General features: G+C 39.6%; 1 protein-coding gene across 5 annotated transcripts in view; it reads left to right on the top strand.

Moving 5' to 3' along the window:
* The window catches only part of STARD3NL (STARD3 N-terminal like), a 695992-nt gene that overhangs the window by 455182 nt on the left and 217297 nt on the right, over positions 1 to 23513 (top strand). For 3 of the 5 annotated variants that reach the window (XM_044064833.1, XM_044064834.1, XM_044064837.1), the window contains one exon: positions 14152 to 14429. In XM_044064833.1, the coding sequence (XP_043920768.1) occupies positions 14223 to 14429 (207 nt within the window). In that variant the 5' untranslated portion in view covers positions 14152 to 14222. Of the gene's footprint in view, positions 1 to 9452; positions 9621 to 13970; positions 14060 to 14151; positions 14430 to 23513 lie in introns of those variants that run through there. The other 2 variants (XM_044064835.1, XM_044064838.1) reach the window with 2 other exon arrangements.

The raw sequence follows: 23513 nt of genomic DNA, 5'->3' as shown, positions 1-23513 counted from the left end.
TTCTCATAGCCTGGCTGTCACAGATAGTCTCATTTTTGATTGGCTACAGTCAGTATATAGTAGCTCTGGCATTCTGCTCCTCTTGGGAGCTAGATATAAAACTAAAGGCAGTGACTGATTCCTCATTAAAACAAACATGTTGAGGGGGGGTCATTGTTTTACATCTGTAAAAGATGTAGTCAGTAAGATTAAAGAACTACAGGCTTGCAACAGGAAATGCATTTGTTAGATCTGGCTTGTGTGAGTAAATAATGTAAACATTATACTCTACTTAAATTTAGCAGAAAACAGTAAACTTTGCAAGTGGCCCATATAAGGCTGATAATACATTAGCATATGAAGTACACTGATTATGCGCCAAAATCAGGAATAAGACAGTCTTGTTATGCACCTCTGGCCACTGTCTACGTGGCAGTACTAAGTGTACTATGGCTTTCAAAACTGTAAAACACAACTTCTACAGCTGACCCTACATATACTACAAGGAATTAGGACTGAGATCCTGCAATAAGTACCTGTTATGTTTTCTCAACATCAAGGTAAAGATTTAACCATGGAGCTTTGCTTCATTCCACTGCTGAGATAAAATTTCAAGACATTCATGTCTCAGGCAGATACCAAGACATCTAGCTAGACATCTAATTGAATAAATATTAGTATATATATAAACTAAACCACTTTTATCAAAGATCACTTTTGTATCAAATAAATACTTCCATCAGGTTTGTGTGTCAGTAACAAATTATAAAATGAATGAACACATGTATAAATCTGCAAGTTAAAACCTAAGTAGTATTGCTACAGTGAAGCAATATTAGCCACCAAAGAACAAATGTGAGAAGGTAAAACAGTGCCAGGCACCACAGAACAAAGGTGATAAGGGGAAAACAGTGGCAGGCACCACAAAACAGCATCAAGAGCATAAAATACTACAGAACAGCATCAAGACCATAAAATAATATTAGCCACCAAAGAAAAAAGGTGAGAAGGTAAAAGAGTGACAGGCACCACAGAACAATGGTGAGAAGGTAAAACAGTGGCAGGTACCACAGAACAATGGTGAGAAGGTAAAACAGTGGCAGGCACCACGGAACAATAGTGAGAAGGTAAAACAGTGGCAAGCACCACAGAACAATGGTGAGAAGGTAAAACAATAGCAGGCACCACAGAAGAGCAGTGAGAAGCTAAAGTAGCTTTAAAAGCTGTTAGATAATTCAGTGTCTCAGACACACAAACGAAAACATTGCTCCTTTCTAAACTGGGCACCATTTCTACCCACTGTCTATATAGCAGCACTGTTTTATGGCATTTGCAGCTACAAAACACTTTGCACTCTTTTATTCTGTAATTGGTAGTACCTGCAATTTGCACACCTTTTTCTGTAATTGGTAGTACTTGGAGCACATACAGCTCCATACAATACAAGGAATTATAATTTTGTCTCTGACTATCACTCCATTATTCTGTGGTCTGACACAGATGTCAAGATTCACCTATCAAGCTTTGTTTTCCTCTACTGCTAAAGTTGAATTTCTTGACATCCATGTCTCAGACACATAGCTTGCTTTTAATTGGTGACCCAACCATAATCCCTGATGTAGTACATGGAGCATGCTGATTGTTCTCTAAAAGTGGGATACTTTCAAACTTCTTATGCACCTCTCTGATGACAATGAGGTATGTAATATGTTTGTTATACCCCTTTCAGGGGAGTTATGGTCTAGACTAATGCTAGAGTGTACACAGCAGTCACCACAAAACAGTGCTGGGAAACGGTAGCAGCTTTTACAGTGTTATGTTTTGTGTTTTCTTTGTGTTGCCATATGAAAAGGCAGACTGAAGTGTTTAACAGCTTTTAAATATGTTAGTGTATCATAGGAAGACTGTTTTTGGCTGTTTTTGCATAGCAGTGCTGTGTTTCGTGATCATCAGAGCTGTAAAACACCTCTTCCTCCTTCTCTTTTTTCCTTTCAACTTGTAGCACATATGAGCAGCCAAAAATCCATGCATTACAAAGAATCATGACTCTTTTTTTCCTCCAGTCATAGCTACTTATTAGTTATCAATGCTAAGATTCAGCTCTCAAGCATTTTTTATGCAGTGCTATTGAGATGGATTTCCTGACGTTCATGTCTCAGACATGTAACAAATTGGCTCTGATCAGAGACCCAGTCATAATTGTCTATATCTTTTTCAAAATTCTGCCTTCCGCATGCGTTTCAGCCACATTCTGGGAAACAAAACTGCTGCATTAAACAGTTGTCATCTTAGGTTCATAGGTTCATAGGTAGGTACTAGGCTGTCTGCTCAAAGGCATTTATAAGCCTAGCCAGAGTGTGTCGGCTTTCGCCATCCCATTGATTGATTAATTAACTGATCCTCTTGGATGTTGTCTTTATCAAGACTGGAATCTGCCACTTGCTGTGAGAAATGAGCAGCACCCAAGCATTCTGTAATGCAAGATTTTTGTAATTCTTGCTAAATCTTAAAGATTTTACATAGTGTCTTACATAAAGTCTGCAACCAACAGCAACAGTAGTACTCATACTACTGCCACTAATAATAATAATAATAATAATAATAATAATAATAATAATATCAAGGATTATTCTCATATCTCCATTCATAACTCAGTTTTTGTGTGTTTCATAGCTCACAGTTCATAAGTATTTGCTAGACTAGAAGCCCTTGTGGCCTATTTTAACCCTAGACAATTTTCCTTCCATAGGTGAGACTCAGACCCTGTACCTTCTCTCTTTAAGTTAAACACTGTTTGAAATAGACATCGGAAATCCACCTCCAAAGCAAGCCATTTAAACATGCTACCAAGGTTCAGTATTATTTGCTTTCTGAACACCAGTCCTCTGCAAAGCCAGATATTAAGTAACTCCCTGACAACTTGAACAATAAGGATCTGCAGCGCCAAGCAAATATGAAAAGCCTCAGACTTGAAATGTTGCTTTTCTGTGGGCATTTCATTTTGGGATGTGTGACAGAAGACTAAACATCAGTTTCATTCCTCCTAATATTTTATCACTTTCTGTAGCCCTTTTATTCTGTTTTGTAAGACTGTAGAGGGCTGCTGCACCAAACATGCTGTGATTTAGGTATTCAGCCTATCTAATTTTGTAAGGTAGCATGACTTTTAAGACTATTGAAATTTTACACTTTGATCTTTATCTGAAAATTAGCCTGGACCAGCTATCAATGTTTACTGAACACAGATTAAAAAAAAAATCTATGTGTTAGTAAGTCATATTCTTTGGCAAAGTTTAAGTAGGCTTTGCCCACCGTTCCTAATAGATTTAATGGTTTAGGTATCCATTCAAAGTTCTTTGTTTGGTACAAGTTTCTTTTGTGAGCCAATTATGAATTGAAACTAGCCTGCAAAACAAAGGCTAACCACAAAGCCTTTTTCAGTTACATCAGAAACCTCCATGGCAAAGCCCAGGTTTGTTCTGAATTTGTCCTTAACAGTGCCACTTACACTGATCCTGTTGACTTAGCCAACCTGCTAGCAGATAGATTCAGCGCAAACTTCAGCCCCCTGTCTCCCCCTAAAGGCCCATTCAACATCCCCGATACTTGCCCCGCACCTCACATCTTTGTAGATCAAGTGTTAAAGGTCCTGTCAAAGGCAAAGAACACAGCTTTCATGGGACCTGATAGTATCCCAGGCTGTATTATGCAACATCTCCATCAAGAACTAGCCTAGCCATTGACAACCCTATTCAACCATAGCCTAAGTACAGGCTTCATTCCAGCAGAGTGGAGAACTGCCATTGTCATCCCTTTTTCCCAAAGATGGTGCCACTACTGACCCTGGTAACTATTGCCCCATTAGCTTGACAAGTCTGATCTGTAAGGCCATGGAGCGTATTATTATGGACCTCATAAACAAGGACATAGGCAATCTCCAAGCACTTGACCCCACCAAGTTCGGATTCGTCAAGGACAGATCTTGCCTGTTGAACCTGGTTGACTTTTTTTGAGACTGTCACCAAGGCACTGGATGAGGGAAAGTCAGTACACATAGGTTACCTTGACTTGGCCAAAGCCTTTAACACAATCCCCCACTTGGGCATCATCGAAAAGCTAACAGAACTTAGTGTAAATCCCTATTTCATCAGGTGGGTGGACAACTGGCTCACTGATTGGACCTACATGGTCAAAATAGGTGCCACTACCTCTGATAGCAGACCTGTCACTAATGGTGTCCCCCAGGGATCTGTCCTGGGACCCCTATTGTTTGGCATCTACTTCTCAGAGGCCACAACAGAAGGCCTGTGGCTGACCAAGTTTGTGGACGACTGTAAGTTGGTCGCTGTCATTGACTCCCCAAATTATGTTAACATACTTCAAGAGGGTCTCACAGCTGCAAATGACTGGTGCCAAAGTCATGGCCTTAAGTTAAATGCAAAAAATGTATTATCATACCATTTGGCAAAAACACGACCCCTACTGATTACCACATTAGTGGCAACCCCTTAAGCACACAACCTGTGTTGAGAGACCTGGGTACACAAGTTGACAACAATCTCACATTTGACCATCATGTAGGGGCAGCGGTCAGAAAAGCCTTTTAATTGCTCATCTCATAAGTAAAGGGATTGCATCCAGAAAAAAGGAGGTTATTACCTCTCTGTACTCCTCCCTCATTAGGCCAATAATTGAGTACAACACCCCATTTGATATGTACCTCTCAAACACCTGCCCCAACTGGAAAGGCCACAAAAATACCTCACAAAGAGAATCCATGGCCTCCAACACCTATCCTATGTGGACAGGCTGAAATCACTATCACTCTACTTGGTATCATACAGATTGCTTAGAGGTGACCTGTGTCTCACCTACAAGGCAATCTCAGACCCTGCTCTACTAGAGAGGCTCCATATCCATAAGTCTAACTCCTCTCATAGTACCCAATCAAATGGCTTAACTCTAATATGTGACATTAACAAAACCTGCTGGAGAGAAAGGTTTGTCTCCCAGAGGCTGCCCCGTTTCTGGAATAGACTCCCCATACACATCAAACAAAGTACATCGCTGACCCTCTTCAAGCACAACCTTGATGAGTGGATGGGCAACCACAAATTTGTCCCAGGGAATCCACCTATGTCCTTCATTGACAGGGTGACAAGTGCTGATTGTGGTTTCTTTTCTGGAAATAAACTCTTGGTTAGGCTTGTAAGGGCCCCAGAGCCATTAGCCTAATAATTTCCTATGATCCTATAATCTCCTATGCTGTCTTCAGTTCTTTGTCCAGCATGATTCCAGATATTATAAAAGTATTTACTGCAGCAGTGATTATACAGTTTTCCTTTCTTTTAAGTCAAACTGACATATTAAAACGTTTCCAATCTATTTGGATTTGCAAGAGCAGTGTGGTATGAAGCACACATAAAAGAGCACTTTAGCTGGATAACCAGGGCAGTAAGTAAGAAAGAGATGGTGTTTGTGACCTACTTAGTCTTTGTCAAGGTATGTGATATGATGCCACATGACACATGCCTTGGCGCAACTCCGAGGCATTTGGAAAATTGGGTTACTCTCTTTAATGACCTTCTGCAATGCATGCATAATAATGTCCTATGAACTAATGAAACTAAGTTAGGCTTGTAAGTGATCCATAAGGTTCATAAGTTCCTAGGTTTACAGGTGTATTTTAGGCTAATGACTACTAGGGCCCTTAAATGCCTAGCTGTGCAACCTTAATGTGACCCACACATTTGATTTATAGGAGGTGATATACTGACTGCCTTTGTCCATCAGAGACATAGGAGCCAGACCAGTGATGAATTTCCGATTACCCATCCATAGTTCCAAATACTTAAATAGGTATAGGGAGGAACTCTGCTTCACATGGATGGGAGCTCTTTTCCAGATAATGGGAATTTTCTGGGAAACAAAACAGTTTGTCCAACATGTTCTGTTTATGGTGCAAGCAAAATGTAGGTGTTTTAATGTAATAGTTGTGATGCTGTTTGTTTTGGGCATGTGCAAAAGATTCATTAAAACAGGGTCCAGGGATGCCTTGCATGCTGGGTAAAGGTCACCTCTCAGAAGGCTGTATGATACGGAGTAAAGAGACAGGGCTCTGAGGAGATCAGTGCAGGGCATTTTGTTTACTCCCTCTACTCTTTTTGTGATGAACCTTTGTGGACATTCCAGTTGCTACATGTGTCTGATAAGGTAAATGCTGAAGGAGGCATTATACTCTATGATAAGCCTGATGGGGCTAAATACAGTGGTATGATGACCTCTCTGGACCTAGATGCTATGCCCTTGCTTATACGTTGAGCAGAATTCAAGGATTTTCTTACTAGCTTGGACACATGTTGGTCAAAGGCTAGGTTACTGTCTAGATGAGTTCCCAGATCCCTGACTAATTACCCAGACTAGCAGACTTCCAAAAGGTACTGTAATGCATTTCTTGGTATTGAGTTTTAAGGCATGGCTTGGCACCAATAATTTGGCTGTATTATAGCTTACTGAAGAGTTTTCTCTTCTTGATGGGATTTAATGACTGCTTCCAGTTTGCAATCATCTGCAAACTTGGTTAGCCAGAGGCCTTTGACATTGGCTTTGACATCAAGAAGTAACTGACAAATGCCTAGCACAGAGCCATACAGGACTTCACTGGTGACCTGCCTCTTTGTGGATGTGGTCTCACTGATTCTAATCTCCAGGGTCCTATCAGTGAGCCAGCTTGCTATGCAGCATGTTGTAAAGTGGTTTTTACTAAGTTCTATAATTTGTTGACAAAGTCAGAGTGGGGTGTTGTATCAAATGCCTTAGCCAGATCTAGGTGAGCAGTATGCATAGTCTTCCCCTCATACATTGCCTTAGTGACCTTTTCAAAGAGGTCCACCAGATTCAGAAAGCACGACCTTCATTTGACAAAGCCAAACTGGGGTGGATCCAGTGTCTGGAGGTTAATATGTCCTTGTTGATAATTTCCATGATAATTATTTCCATGGCTTTGCAAATAAGACTAGTCAGACTAATGGGTCTGTAGTTTCCAGGATCTGTTGACGGTCCTCCCTTGACCATTGCAGTCCTCCAGTCACATGGCAGAAAACCTGTTGTAAGGCTGCAGGTAAATAATGAGTCCAGGGATCCTGATACATCATGTTTTAGACTATTCAGTAGGCATCCTGAGATGTTATTGGTGCCCACTGAGGTTGTGTTTTTGACTTCAGTGAATGCAGCCAGTACATAGGTTCATAGGTTCATAGGTTGGTACCGAGCTATCTGCCCAAAGGCATATATTAGCCCAGCCACGTTGTGCAGTATTCACCGCCCCTTTAGTAGTTCCCTAGACCCTTGTACTAGCAGCTAGTACCCTTGGCCCCTATCTAGTAGTGCTGTTGGTGTGATCCCCAGTGTGAACTTTCTGTTACCCATCCACTCATCAAGGTTCCTCTTAAAGAGTGATAGTGAGGGGCTCTGTCTTATGTAGATCGGGACCCTGTTCCATAGTAAGGGAAGTCTCTGCGAAGGGAATCTATCCCTCCAGCATGTTCTATTCATTGTTGTGTTGAGGTTTATATCCCTAATGCTTCTTAGTTATAATTGGAGGGGTTATATTTTAGGGTATTATTAGGGGGATGGTTGGGGGTAAGGGGTGGGTAAAATTGGAACTGAATTTGCCCGCTAACAGGTATGCTATATCGCCAGGCTTGGTGAATGTGGTATCATTAACCATCAGTTCAGCAAATTGCTGTGTGCTGCTCTTGACATTTCTGACATAGCTGTAGAAGGTCTTATGATTATATTTCATATGGGATGATATTTTAACCTCAAAGTTGGCTTTGCATGACTTAATTAGTCCACTTATTTGTTTATTTACATTGATGAGAGAGTTTTTGTTTTTATTGAAGTTATTCTTTCTGATTTTTGCCATTTTTATTTCTTTTTGTTGTATATTCTTGTTAATTTAGGATACCACCAGGGTAGTTTGTTTATGGGGCTAGTTCTAGGCTTTCTTCTGGTAGGTGCAGCAGTTTATAGGTAGCCACTGACATGGTTATACAGAGTTTCTGTGAGCAATTCAGCATAGGCTGGTGTGTTCTTGGGGTTTTTAGGGGCACTAAATTTTGGCTAACCAGCAGCTCATAACAGGTAATTTGCCTTGGGATTGTTCTTAAGTGTTGCTGGTTTTAATGGGACTACAGGGTTTATTTTGATTTCAAAGGAAGCAGCTTTATGGTTGGACCTTACCAGGGAGGACAAGACATGGCGAGGAGGTGCAGCATTCTCCCATATTTGTGAGCATGAGGTCCAGTAGTATATTGGAGCCTTAAGTGGGCATATTCACTACCCTGTCAAGGGTGTTTGTATTTACGAAGTCCAGGAATCTCTGTGCCTGTAGATTGATGCTCATGTAGGATTTCCAGATAATACAAGGATAATTAAAGTCTCCCGTAAATAGGGTATTAGCTTGGATGGTACATGTCTCCAGTAGTTCCAAGTATGCACTGTGAGCTCTTGGGACATAGAGGGTAATCTATAGTTGGCTAGGATATGGTACAGGGTTTTGATTATGGTGATCTGCATGTGGAGGAACTTCAGCACATCATCCTGTTTGACCATCCTAGAGATATGTTTGTTATTGATGTATATTCAGACACCTCTACCTTTAGCCCTTGTCTGTGCACGTACTGGTCCAAAATTGTGGAAGACACTGAAACCTTGCAGAGCCAGGGTACTCTCTGATACTTTAAGCCATGATTCGGTAACTGCACAGATGTCTATGTTCTCGAGTATGAGGAGGGCTTGGAGAAAGTGTATTCTTTTGGGTTTTTTTTATTTAGGCTCGTAGCATTGAGCAGTAACACCTTCATGTTCCGGTGAGTTGAATTTGCTATGTCGGTAGGTTTGACAAATTGGCATTGCCTAAAAAAGGCACTATGGGTATGGATAAAGTTTTAACCAGTGTGGTAGCACATATAAAGCATTGGTCTCTCTATTGAAATGTCAGAACTTGAAATGCCAAGTGCCAAAAAGACAAAAAAAAAAGGCTAAAACACAGAGAATCTTGAAAAATCACTCTTCTTGCTAAAACATCCCGGCTGTAGTATATGTAAGTCCAATCTTTCGGCCATTCATTGTCTGCGTTTCAGGATTCACTCTAACAGGTCCCAACATTTCAAATGGTTACCCAAACTTTGTCTAGACAGAATTTCATAGTTACTGGGGTCCACTCCCACAAAAGAAGTTAGACCAGTGAGGCAATACTCTGGCGCTGATCCCTTCCCATGCCTAAATAAGTGATCTTGATGAAAGATTTTATAGAACATGTTTTTTGCCAGTGACACCAAAATAAGCAGAAAAGTTGATACAAATATGGTATAGAAATGATGAAAACAAACTTGGCAAGATTGTTTAAAACATGCCAGCTTGCTTGCTTTATTTATTTAATTTCCTTTGTAACCAGGTAAATGAATTGATTCTAAGCACCAACATAGTCTACATTAGAATTGCTTAATTGATCAAGTCTTGAGAAAAGGAGAAAGAGGATGGACACGACACAAACATGAAGGGCCTCTTAAGTCCAAGAAGGTGCCATACTCTGTGATGCGGCAATGGTAGGGCGGTGGGAACCGTCTGCCATGCATGTAGGCAATAAAGAGATGTATTATCTGTAGAGAAGATAGAAGCTGCCCTAAAGGCAAGATGGTAGAGGGCACTATTTGTAGATGTCGATGGTGGGGCAGTTCAGTATTGACAAACAGTAGTAAATAAATAAATTGATAGACAGATGAATAAATGAATGAATAAATACTGATAATGTATTTGCTTGCATGGATAATTTGCTAAAGTACTTTATGTGTAGTATTTTAACTGTAGAAGGCTTCTTTGAAGGTAATATACAAGAACTGAGATAATTGTAGAGGTTGAATACAATCTCAGATAAACCAGCCTTGTTAACAAACTGGGATTCATAAAGATGTGCTTTGCAGTCACAGAAAGCTCGCAGATGAATGCTGCACTGCATGAGATGAGAAGGATTCATTACATATGAACAACCATGGCTTAGTGCTTCAGAACATTTAGCCATGATACACAATCAGAAATGATAGCTCAATTAAATGCACACAGCTGCACAGATCATGCAGTATGTAGTAAAGAAACAAGAACGTGTCCATTAGTGCAATGCTTCCAAACTAAAGTGTTATGATAATGCAAGGTGAGGTCACGTACAGTCCAAGTGACTGTGCCACATCACAACACTTCTGACAAGAAAGAGCTGCAAAGTGATGTGGTGAAGTTCATTATGTGAATATTGTTGAGGCCAAAATCATGCAATCATACAGTCATTACTATCACTGTTATAATGGGGAGGAAAGGGCACATGAAGCATACTTCTCAACCTCTTAGCACAAGAAATCTGGACAAAGCTTAAAATAATTGCAGGGCAGAGGCCCTAAAGTAGAGACAGAGTTTAAATATTGCTCTTAGAAACGTAGAGTATAAAGTTGCTCATATAACTGTATTTATGTTATCATGCTTTTTCTGAAAGATATGAAGTCTGACATTCAAATGTATGCCATTAATTAGTGATTGCAATACACAATATGTTGCCAGAAAACCATAGATTGTATGAGGAACTAACCAAAATATGAGGCAAAAATCTGGACAGTTGAGAGGTATGGTATGGGGGGGGGAGGGTGGCAAGAGCAACCAGAGAGAAAAACAAAAGAACAAATTTGACAGTGGTAGAGGAAAGAAGACAGAGTACTGTTTTGTTGGGATAAAGCCCCTTTTGTTTACATGAAGAGAAAAGGAATGAGGGATGCAGCACACAAGGGGAGGAGTGGGTATGGAAACACAGTGTAGTATAGCTTGTGGGACAAGCAAAGACAAACCAAAACAAATAGGAGTGATTTTGCATACATAAGGATGGGGTGAAAAGGTCTTTACACCTAGATACAGAAACACAAAAGATGGACAAATGCTGATGGGGTAGATTGGACCTAGCATAAAAGGTGGAGCAGTGCATATTAGGAAGGGGTCTCACCATTTAGATTTGGTAAGATGTTGGCCATGGGTCTACTCCGAAATCCCGATGCTCACATAACCAATGTTCATTTACATGAGACAGAAATAGTGAAAGATGAAATACCTGAATAGTAAAATTTTCCCAGGGTAAGTAAACACTTGCTAACATGCCCTTTTCTCCATAGTAGTGTGATCCCGGAGTTGATATATATATATATATATATATATATATATATATAGTTGGGGGGGTCCACCTAGGTGGGTTTTACTTACCTCGGTTTGTGTTTTGTTTACGTTTGGGCAACTGCTTACTTACCCTGGGAAAGTTTTGCCATTTGGGTATTTCATCTTTCTCTATTTTCATGTCACATAAATGAACGTCTGTTATATGGGCATCTGGATTTCGAAGTAGATCCATTGGTCATATGTGGTGTTTCAGGGCAGCCTGGAGGGCTACCTATAAAGAATTATTGCCATCTGATAATTTCATGTAGACAGGGGGTGCCTGATCCTCCAGTGTTCCAGTGATTAGACCTCCTCATCCACTGAATCTATCAAGACAAGGGATTCACTAACCCGACTGAAAAAACTCCGGCTGTACTCAGTGGCATATCGCTTACTCAGAGGTGATCTCTGCCTGACTTACAAAGCCATGTCCAACTCAGAATTGATGGACATGCTCCACCTAAAGAAATCCAAGTCACTGCGAGCCACGTGCTCTAGTGAGCTAAACCTCGCCACAACAATAAATAGAACATGCTGGAGGGATAGATTCCTGTCACAGAGACTCCCCATGCTTTGGAACAAAATTCCAACTACATTAGGCAGAGCCCCTCACTAACACTCTTCAAGAGAAGCCTTGACGAGTGGATGGGTAACAGAAAATACACCCCTGGGATCACTTCATTGGCTCTGCTTGACAGAGGCTCAGTTAATTAATCAGTGGGGTGGCGAAAGCCAACACACTCTGGCTAGGCTTATAAATGCCCTTGGGCAGATAGCCTAGTACCTACCTATGAAGCTATGAACCTATAATGCAATTGGATCCTACATTGTAACCTCATCTGTTTACTGCAGCTGTGGTTGGTCTCCAGTGAGCAACTGACACTCCCATTGTCACTCTCTCCACAAGGTATAACAGAGGAGATGGAAGTTAAGTTGCTTGGACACCTGGACTTTTATCCTTTGCATTATGAATGCCTATTTGTGGAGACACAATGGGAAAAGTGCCATAAATGTCACAGTGGTGCCAGACTTGCTTGTGAGACCACTAGATTCCTGTTTTGTTTGGAAGCGTGATGCCCAGGCCATACCACATATCCTTTTTTTTTGTTGAAGAGCCCACCATGCAGTCCTAGAAACTGCTTCTTGAAGGGGATGAGATGGAGGTAAGAAACATTGTCCCCTTGACAGACTGTTCAGAACCCCTATGTCTATAAGTGCTACTAGCTATCTCTGTCTTTGCAGGGTGCCACACACTAAATGGTTTACCAAAATGATAGCAACTTGCATAATCGCATTTGAAAATCTCATTCCAAGCAAACATTTTGGTGCTCAGTTGTAAAGTGTGATCTGTGTCTTGTACGCATCTTGAAAATTCAAGAACATGATGTAGCTGTCATGCATGTACTTCTCAGTGTGGCATTTGTTGTACAACGCTGGATTTAAGCAGTTCATAACTAATCATAATAGCTGCCTTCATTTGCCTAGGTAGTCAAGAAATAAATATGACTTTAGCGGAGTTTGGCTTAACATTGCTGTTTTGGTTAGTGGTATTGTGTCACTTGTACAATATTGATATCACAATTGTGACCCTTTTCTTAGGTATAGGTATACATGTTTTGTTGCGTATACTTTTTATTCAGACATGAATGTCAGAGGCATAATAAACCGGCACTAATGTTTCCGAAGGATATGTGTATCTGTTACATACTTGTTTATTATGCATCACCTGTTTGTCTGTTTGTTATAGTGACCACAACAGTAATTAAATACTGTTTGGGGAGGGGAGGGGTTGTACTATAAAGTATAAGCAAACTCTGAGAGGCTATCCTCTGTCAAGAAATCTTATCTGGCATCATAGCACAATGTATATGTTTGTATACTGTCAATATGTTTCATGGTAGTGGGTCACACATGTCATATAAACAGACAAGTGTACATGTTATCTATATTATTTGCGGAGAAGTATTAACATATTATTGTAACTGAATGTGTAAGTCTCACTTCCTTATCTCTCTAAAGTATCCTCCCAATGTTGTCAAAAGACTGAAAAAAATGTATTAGTACCCTAAATGCAGGATTACAACTCTTAAATGATTAGCAGTTTAGTAGTTTGTAGCTTTTAATATAAACATGTATAAAGAAATAGATTAGTACTAGGCTAACTGCCCTTATGGGTCATTTTAAGTCTAGCCAATTATTCCTTGTGAGACTCAAACCCTGCACCTTGTGTTTGTAAGGCAAACACCTTAACCATTAGGCCACCCTCCCAACAAAACATGCATTACAGATGAATATATAACACCTCCATGTCATTGCATGTAAGCTGTTAGTGAAGAAAGGTTTAATTGGCTGTAATATCTGACAAGATTACCTTCTCATACTATGATAACTAAAAATGAAAAAATGCACTTTTTTAGCTCTGACTATATTATTTCATTAAAGTAAAAGTTCTACATTCAAGTCAGGAAGTGGTAAATGTGAGCTGTGCGGTGTTGTGTGCCATCATTATTTTTCCACCTCATATTGTTCATTAGAATGTTCTTTGCTGTCAACAGAAATGTTTAACCAAAGGTTATTTTAAAGAGTACAGGAAGAAGACAGAAGCTTGTCAGTAAATTTAACAAGATTGTCTGAACTGCAAAAAAAAAAAAAAATGTCAGTAGCTGTGGCAGGGCACAGGTATGGCCTTGTCCTCCCACCCATCTCAAAATATCAAAAATGTGCAGCTTAGCCATTTTTCATGAAATTTGCAAAAGTGAGTTTATACTTAAATGGGTTTCACTTTGACAAACCATATGTGGTTTCATCTCCTTCACAATGTGTCAAAATAGTAAGTGCTTATAAATTTTCCATACTGCTTATGGAGAAACATTTTCTTGGAATAACTGCAACTATTTTCATCAGTAATAATTTTTCTTCCAGGTACCCTGATGACAGCAAAAACAAAATAGAACATCTGTGATAACAAATGTCACTCTGGCAGACGTCACATCATGGAGCCTACTCCAATCAGTAGCAGCCTCGACTCCCGTCCTTCTCTTCGAGACATTCATTCTATCAATGCACAACATCTTCTATCCAGACCTGAGTCTTATGAAGGCAGGGAGAGACAGTGCATATCAGATGTCAGAAGGACTTTCTGCTTGTTTGTGACATTTGACCTTTTATTTGTATCCCTTTTGTGGATAATTGAACTGAATGTAAGTTATCTTATTGGCACATTCTATTTGGTCTGTCATACTTCAGAGTTGAAGTTTTAACAGTTTTCTTCATTTTTACATCATTGTGTTTCTGCACAGTAAACCAGAAAATCTTTATTAAGTTGCACCTGGTTGACAAATAATTAGATTTTTGCTAAATAGTAAAAATCTGTAAGTAAAACCCTGGAACAGACAGTTATTTATGTATTTATTTTCTTTTGATAATGTAAAAGCATTTCAAGGCTGTAGCACAGGTTATCCACCTACACTCGTTAGTGGAATTGTTAATGTGCATATGTAAAGGGACAACTACCATCCAACCTGTGAATTTCATTTTATCTATGTAATTAGGAGTTGGTTAAACAACAGAAATGGGGATGCATTTTACATTAAGACAGGAGGACTGATATAGTCATGTAAATAAGTGCTACAAATATGACTGCATTATGTTGTACACAGCCAAGGGTAAAGACTGTCATATTACCATAGCCTATGTGTGCAACATTCCTAAGTAAATAAACAGTTTCATGGCATTTTAGGCTATTGACAATATGCACCTCACCTGTACTTACACTCAGACCTTGCCTCCTTTCTGAGGGAGGGAAAGACTAGTTAGTGACAGGTGAGTATGAGGGTTCCCATCCAGTAATCCAGTTGTAGTTTGAAGAAAGATATTGAATGCTTAGCCTGCAGGAAAAAAACTTTATACTAGAGACGTGGGAGGCAGTAGGTGATGAATCTCTTTCTCCATCACATTCTGCCTTTCTGCTGATGAAGGATTATGCCTTTTATTCTAAATGTAGCTGAAGTGCTGAACTGTTTGACATACGGATACAGCGGAAGTCAAGGGTCACCAGATTTGTAATGATGTGGTAAGGGAAGCACAGATAACTCTTTGGGAGCTTAGGATTTTTCAAGTTTGTTGATAAATCAAGTGAAGCACATCTGAAAGGGAGCATTGTACTCTATAATGGGTCAGATCAGTGCTGAGCCTAAGAGAATGATAGCATATTTGTATCCAGATGAAGTAATCTTTGGCTATTAGTTGTGTGCATTTCCTGACAACATTTGCCTTGTGATAATGAAAGGAGGGGGAACTATAAACCTAAGTGGCCAGGTTTCTATCTACCTTTGTGTTTAGTAAAGGCGTGTTATTTGTACTGTATTTTGTGGAGAGTTGCTTTTCAGTGTTCAGTTGAAGCCCAATATCTGTATACTAGATATTAATTATGGTATGCTATTTCTCAAGGGTACAGATATCTAATTTTTTTGTCCTCCCACACAGCTGACCATCAGCTCACCCCAGTGGCCATATCTTTCATGCGGTCTACCACTCCCCTGCTAAAGTCTACTAAGGAGTATTCTTCTATTATGCCCTACCCTCGACCCCCTTCCCTCCATTATTTTGTTTTACGCCCCTTTTGGAATGTACCACACAAGACATCTGCAGCAGCTGGAAAGGCCACAAAAGTACCTCACAAAGAGGATTACTGGCATCAAACAAATGCCCTTCACTGACCGCCTCAAAAAACTCCAGCTTTACTCCGTAGCATATCACCTACTCCGAGGTGATCCCTGCCTAACATATAAAGCTATGTCTAACTCAGAGCTGTTTGACATGCTACACCTAAGGAAATCCCAATCCCTCCGAGCTACACGCTCTAGGGACCTAAACCTTGTCACCTCAATAAACAGGACATGCTGGAGGGATAGATTCCTGTCCCAGAGACCTCCTATACTCTGGAACAAACTACCCATCTATGTCAAGCAAAGTTCTTCATTAGCACTCTTCAAGAAAAATCTTGATGAGTGAATGGGAGATAGGAAATACACCCTGGGGATCACTTCTGTGTCTCTGCTCAACAGTGGCACAGAAAAATAACTTTCTTGGGTGGTGTAAGCCATGGAACCTTGCTGGCTAGGCTTATGTAGGCCCTTGGGCCGATAGCCTAGTACCTACCTATGAACCTATGATGGTTTGTATCTGTGGGAGCATGCACTGGGGACATGCTAGAGTATTTGTCTACCTCACCAGCATCTCAGCCAATATCCACCTATTCTGCCCTTTTTGAGCCCTGGCCCCCTCTTATCTCCCCAACCTCCACCAGAGATCATATATGGGTACATCCAGCGACTATCTCCCCAAATCCCACAATGGGCACATCCATCGCTGTCTGCTCTGCCAGCTCCACAGATGAATGAACTACAGAACATATTTGGGGTGCCTGGGCAATAGCAAAGGCTTTAACTCTATTATTCAGAGTTGGTTAAGAGTACAGATATCTGAGAGGAGTTTGGCAATTACACACAATTTGCTGTCATCTGCACATTTGGTTAACCAAATGTGATCAAAGTAAATGCTGAACAGGAAAGGGATCTTGGTGGAGTCCACTGGTCTGGTTAACTTAGACAAAGTACCTTGAGGAAGGGGGTAGTACTCTGATGCAACACTGTATCTGATTAGTTGTCCAAGTCAAGATAAGATCAATGAGCAGAATTACCACTGTTGATAACTTGCATGACCTTTCTCAAAGAAGTTAACAAGATTTAGCAAGCATGGTCCTCCCCTTGATGAAGCCACATTGTTGTTATCAAACCTTAAAAGATACTTTATATAATAATTAATGACATTCATTATGATACGCTCAAGTGTGGTGCAGTTCAGACTCTTAAGGCTTGCTGGTCTATAATTTCAGGGTCTTTGATAGGATCATCCTTGAGGAGGGGTAGCAACACAACATGGTAGGATTCAAGAACATAGCCTGTGGCTAATTTTAGATTAAACAATTTAGGGAGAGTTTTAGTAAGAGCATGTTTTATGCTTTTTATTAAGCACCAAAATATGCTGTCAGGACCTGCTGTGGAAATGTTTTTCTATTTGATGATGCATTAAGAGGATATCCTTTAGCTGATTATAGGGATGTTAGGGATTCTGGGATGAGAGGAATTTGAATAGCGGTTTCAAAGGTGAAATTTGTGGTACACTTATTTGCTAATGTATTTGTGATGTCACTGGCATCAGAGTGGACATATCAATTAAGGAAAACTTCAGAGCAAAGCTGGGTGTTATTTTTTAGTTTTCTAACATCAGTAAGAAAGACTTGTAGTTATCCTTTGCTTCAGTAGCTTATCTGTGTTCATGGATTGCTTTGCTGATCTTTATAGGGCTTTTCAGTTTCATGGTGATATTTTATAGTATCCTCATTATGAGGAGTTCTAGTCTTACTGTACAGTTTAAGGAATTGTTTTCTCTTGTTATAATGTTTATTTAGGGGGCTGTTCTTAAACTTTCCATTGTATTTGGCTCTAATTGGGACTGCTAAATCTGTACATTTGTCTTTTTGGGCATAAATATTCTTTGCAAAGCTGTGTTTGGGTCAACAGTGGTGAGGTTTTGAATTAATTTAGAGATTTCAGTATATAATTGCATAAGGTTTGCCCTTTTGAAGTCCTTTAATATGGAGCTGTATGGTGATTCTGAAAGTAAACGTCACAGGTTTATGGTCCTTTTTAACTGATTAAGGAGAAATTAATGTGTGGGACAGGTAGAGGCAATATTTGCGAGGACCAATTAAGAATATTTTGGCCTGTAGGGGGTTTGCTAACTCTCTGATCTAGGGAATTCCTATTTATCAAATATCCTAAATTAAAGTTATGGATGCTCCAGATGCTACAGCAGGGTAATTGAAGTCTTCTCGTATAATGGAGCTGATGCTTATAGGAACTAACATTTCTGTGATTCCAGCATGGACACCTGGTAAAAAGATAGGGGTTCTGTAACATATTGTAAGCTGGTAGCTTGTCTTGTACATGTAAAACTGAATTACTACTGGGATTGTGGGTCTCTGGGTATAGATCTAGGTGAGATGTGGTTCTTGATTATATGGAAACACTACCACAGTTTACATCAATCCTGAAGGCATGGTAGATACAAACCCAGGTATGGACAAAATATTTTCTTTACATTTAAACCAATTTTCTGTAATCACAGATGGACATGTTCCAGATGCAAGTGCACCTCAAGACTGGGCAATTTGTTTCTGAGACTCTTGGTAGTGAGAATTGCCACCTTAATGTGGTACAACTTAGGGTTAGGTGAATTTAACCCATTCTCTTCAATGGAGCTGAGGAAGTTTGCACTGTAACTTCCAATGGGGGGAGCCTAAATCTTTTGACAGAATCAAATCATATCCTCACATTTCAAACAAATGTTCATATCTCTGGAACCATAGGGCTTATGAAACAAGTATACAGTAAATGACAAACCCTTCAGCACAAACTATTTTATAGTGGTAGTATTATTTAGGTTCTAGGTCTTAAACCAAAATTTATAAGTCACAGTAAACACAGTAATTATTACATTTGTAATATTTTGTAAACAACTTACAATATCTCAGCAAACACTCAAGTTACACACATACTGTCAGCAGCATTTTATTCATCTAGCTGAGAGTTTTCATATGAGGCTAAAGAGTTCCATCTGTATTACCTGGTTGTTGAGATATTTAGAAAAAAAATAAAATTATATCTATATAAATTAATATCATAAAACAACAGTTAATATATATTTACCTGCATTAGACAGAAATCAAATATTAATGCAGTTGAGTTTGGTGTTGTGTAAGGTTTAAGATGACATTTTTTAAAACCTTATACATAGCATGGTTTTGGAATTACTGATTACTAGAGGCATCAGTAGGAGATAACTGCAGATGCACCTGGAGGCGTCACTCAGATGTAGTGAGTTAAGATAAGATGTCCTTTAGATGTACTCTACCTAAAAAAGATACCATGGGGGCACTAAACCCTTGAATGAGAGATGCAGTCCATCCCATGCAAAACAAGTAGGACTATCAGTCACCTCATCACAGGCGAATACAAATTAGAACCTCCTAGAATGACATCAAGTATTAAGTCGTTTGTTTTTTATGGGACAAGTAGAGGCAATATGTGTGAGGACCATATCAAGAATATTTTGGCCTCTAGCGCATTTATTAACTATCTGATCTAGGGAATTCTTATTTATCAAATCCAAAAATCTCTGGGAAAACCTTACTTTAGATATATAGGTGCTCCAGTCTATGTATCACTCTGGGACAAGAGGATTGATAGTCCTACTTGTTTTGCAAGGGATGACCTGCAAGCAATTACCATCTCTTTTCAACTTGGTATCATTTTTGTTAAATGAGGGATCCTCTCAGTACAAGAGCCTTACTCGCACCTGTCAAATGCATAGAAAGAGCCAACATGTCTCTCTGCATGTCCCACAATGCTTTGAGCCCCAGGTCATGCATTCCCATGTGAACCAGCACATCATTATAGTCACACTTGTATCAGGAAAGGGTCTTGAGCACCCACATAATATCTGTTATCCTGGCACCTGAAAAGCAGATGGCAGTAACCCTATCCTTTTCTAGCCTGGTGTGAGGACAATCTATATGCTCAACAACTGATTCGACACTCACTAAAATATTTTTTGTTAAAAGCTAGTTTATGAATATTTCATTAGGCAAACTGGCTCTTAGTGACTTTTTAATGAAACAAAGTTTAAAGGAGAAGAGCGAGGTTCGCTTTTCTCCTGTGCTGAGACATTAGGTAATACATTTTTTTCTCTCTCCAGTGCACTTTATTTATTTACTGGTGAATATGTGAGTCCTTGATTTTGATCCGAGTGGAGCTGTATGACTTAGAAAGATATAGGAGATTAAGGTGGACAGTTTCCTTAATGGTGCTTAACACAAGGTTTGTTCACCTCATAGCACCCTGTAAGAAACAGACTACAGGAATCGGGCTTCTCTCCTTTCCTGGTAGCTGAGGGGCTTTAAGACAGCAACATTCTTGGTTAAGAGCCTTTAGGGCCTTTCTAGTTGCTTATTATTTCTGAAAGGTATATTATGAAGGGGAAGTTGTTTTCAGTAATTAGTCTAGTTAGGGCTGCATAGAGAGGGGTAATAATGTCTTTTCATCTGGATGATATGCCTTTGGACCACAGTTGTGCTAACCAGAAGCATTTTTTATTATTACTGCTGCTGGATGATACTTAAAGGAAAGGGAAATATGGACCAAGGGTCCATGACCCCCACTACATTATAATTTTGGAGTGGGTGTTGGCTGTGTGGTACATTGAAGGTGAAAACTGTCTACCACATGTGACAGTACTACACTTTCACATTTAATATGAGCCCATTTTCTACATACAGCACTTGTTTTTGATGGTATGTTCCTGCTGTAATGGTTAAGTTTCAGAGGGAGATTTGGCAAAAATACCCTGTCTGCAGTCATGCATGGCTATTTCTCTTTATGGCACTCTTTAACAGCAAGGTCCTGTGCAGAAGTAGTACTGCCTCATGATATCAGACACTTTGTTACAGCATCTGAAACAACAAAACAGTGTGGAAAACAAATGGTTCATTACGATGTCTACGACAGTTTAGGACAGCAGTTTGTAGCAACAAAGCCCTGCTCAGAACCAGCACTGCATTAGGAGAGCAGTGACATTGTGACAACACTCTGTAATACCAAAGCCCTGTGCAGATCTAGTACTGCATTATGATGTCAGTCACTTTGTGACAATACTCTGTAACAAAAAAGCCCTGTCCTGAACCAGTACTGTATTATGATGCCTCAGTCACTTTATGGCAACACTTTGTAATACAAATGTCCTGTGCAGAAATTGTACTGCATTATTTCTGTTTCTGGGAGCACTAATGACATGTTTAGAACTTGTACTGCATTATGATGCCTAATTAATTTCATGACATCACACTATTGCAGAAAAGTTCTGTGCAGAGCTAGTCTTGCATTATGATGTCAGTTAGCTATGACAATGTGCTGAAACAACAAAGTCCTATTCAGATCTCGTATTGTATTGCTTTGTCACCTTATGATTGCACTCAGTAACAACAAGGCCCAGTCCAGAGCTAATACAGAGCTGTGATCAGAATATCATTAGAAATACAAAACACTCGAGTCACAAGATAATTTACTCCTTGCCAGTCCTCGTGTCATGCTGCACCACATCTCAATACAGGCAAAGCTGATCAGTTCTTGATTAAATTTAGGGCAGCATTCCAACTATCCAGCATTAATTTGAAGGGTGTTAGCATATCACTTTGATTAACTTCCAAAGGCTGTTAAAGTGTTGGGTAATACTTTTTTCTACTCAGCATATTGTAGAGATTGAAGTCCGCAGTTCTGATATGACTTGCACAAGTATAGGAGATTAAGCTGGACTCTGGCCTTAATAGTTCTTAAAAGAAGGCAAAACAAAAAACAGCAAGAGCATAAAAGAAACTGACTACAATGATAAGGTTTCAAACCTCTCCTGGAAGCTCAGGGACTTTAGGACAAAGTCATTTGGGTTTAAGAGCCTAACCAGTCTTTCAAGCCAGTGAATATGCCTAGAAAATTTCAACCCAAAGGAGGTGTTACACTGGATAATTGACTAATTAGGGCTGTATGGCGAGTGATGACAACTTCATTTGAGATGGAAGATATGTCTTACTATATTAACTGTGCTGAACTGAAAGATTGTCTGACTAGTGCTTTAGGGATTGAATAGTTTATCAAATGTGACATTCACTTTTTCACAATTAAGACTCGCTCTTTTTCCATACACCAATTGCTTATGAGGGTTATATCAGGCTGAAATGACTGCAAATCAAGCAGATCTGAAAATGCAGTCAGGTGTGATTATTACTGCATAGGCAGTGGTGTGATAAGAAAGCCCTGTGCAGAACTAGCACCATATTATGATGTCAGCCTCTCTGTGACAACATTCTGTAACAAGAAAGCCTTGTGCGTGACTAGTACTGTATTATTATGTCAGCCACTCTATGACAATGCGCTGTAACTACAAAGCTCTGCACACAACTAGTACTGCATTATGATGTCATTCACTCTGTGACAGCACTCTGTAACAACAAAGCCCTGTGTACAATTAGTACTGCATTATGATGTCAGTCCCGCTGCAATAACACTGTAACAACAAAGCCCTGTGCAGGACTAGTACTCCATTATATCAGTCACTCTGTGACAAAAAAAAAAAGTTCTGTGCAGAACCAGAACTGCTTTATTATAACTGTCAGTCTATGACAATGGTCTGAAACAACAAATTCAAGTACATAATTAGATCTAAATTCTGATGTCAGTCACTTTTGTGACAACAGTCTGTAACAAGGAAGCCCTATCCAGAATATATACGGTGACTTGATGTCAAAGTGACTTTTTGATAACACTCTGTAACAACAATCTGCAATAACAAAGTCCTGTCCAGAGCCATTACTGTATACTGATACATGAGTCGCTTTGTGGCAACAATCTGTACCAAAAATCCTGTGCAGAAGTAGAAAAGTGTTATGATACTGAAGTCATTTTATGCAACACTCTGTACAACAGTCCCTTTGCAGAAATAGTACTGTATTATGGCATATAATACACTTTGTGACACACCACTGTAACAACAAAGACCTTGTGCAAAACTAGTGCTACACGTCATTCACTTGATGACAAGACTCTGCAATAACAAAGCTTTGTGCAGAATTAGTACTGAATTGTGATGTGCGTCAGTTTATGATAAAATTGGAAACAGCAAAGTCCTCTGCAGATCTGGTATTGCGCTATGATGCCCAAGGCATATTGTGATAACAATTTGTAACAACAAAGCCCTTTGCAGAACTTGTACTATGATTTTTCAGACATGCTGTCAAAACACACTGCAACAATAAAGCCCTCTGAAAAACTAGCAGTGAATTATATCAGCCAATTTGTGTCAACTTTCAGGAAAAAAAAAAAATCCTGAGCAGATCTAACATGATATTATGTTATCTAAGGCACTTTCTAATTAGACTTGTACAGAAGTAGCAATATATTATGATATCTAAGTCACTTTTGTGACAACACTTTGTACCAACAAAGCCATGTACATAACTAGTACTGCGTTATGATGTGTACACCTGCCTGACTGTAACAGTATTTTCCTGTGTTAAGGTAGTACTGCATTATGGTGTGTGTCAGTTTGTGACAACAATTGATAACAAAGCCATGTGCGTAACTGGTACTGCATTATGTCTAAGCATCTTGTGA

Source organism: Protopterus annectens, chromosome 3.part0 (genome assembly GCF_019279795.1).
Source record: "Protopterus annectens isolate FY-2018-M chromosome 3.part0, PAN1.0, whole genome shotgun sequence".
Classification (NCBI taxonomy): domain Eukaryota; kingdom Metazoa; phylum Chordata; order Ceratodontiformes; family Protopteridae; genus Protopterus; species Protopterus annectens.
The sequence above is the reverse complement of the archived record's forward strand: the minus strand, read 5'-3'. Positions and strand labels throughout refer to the sequence as shown.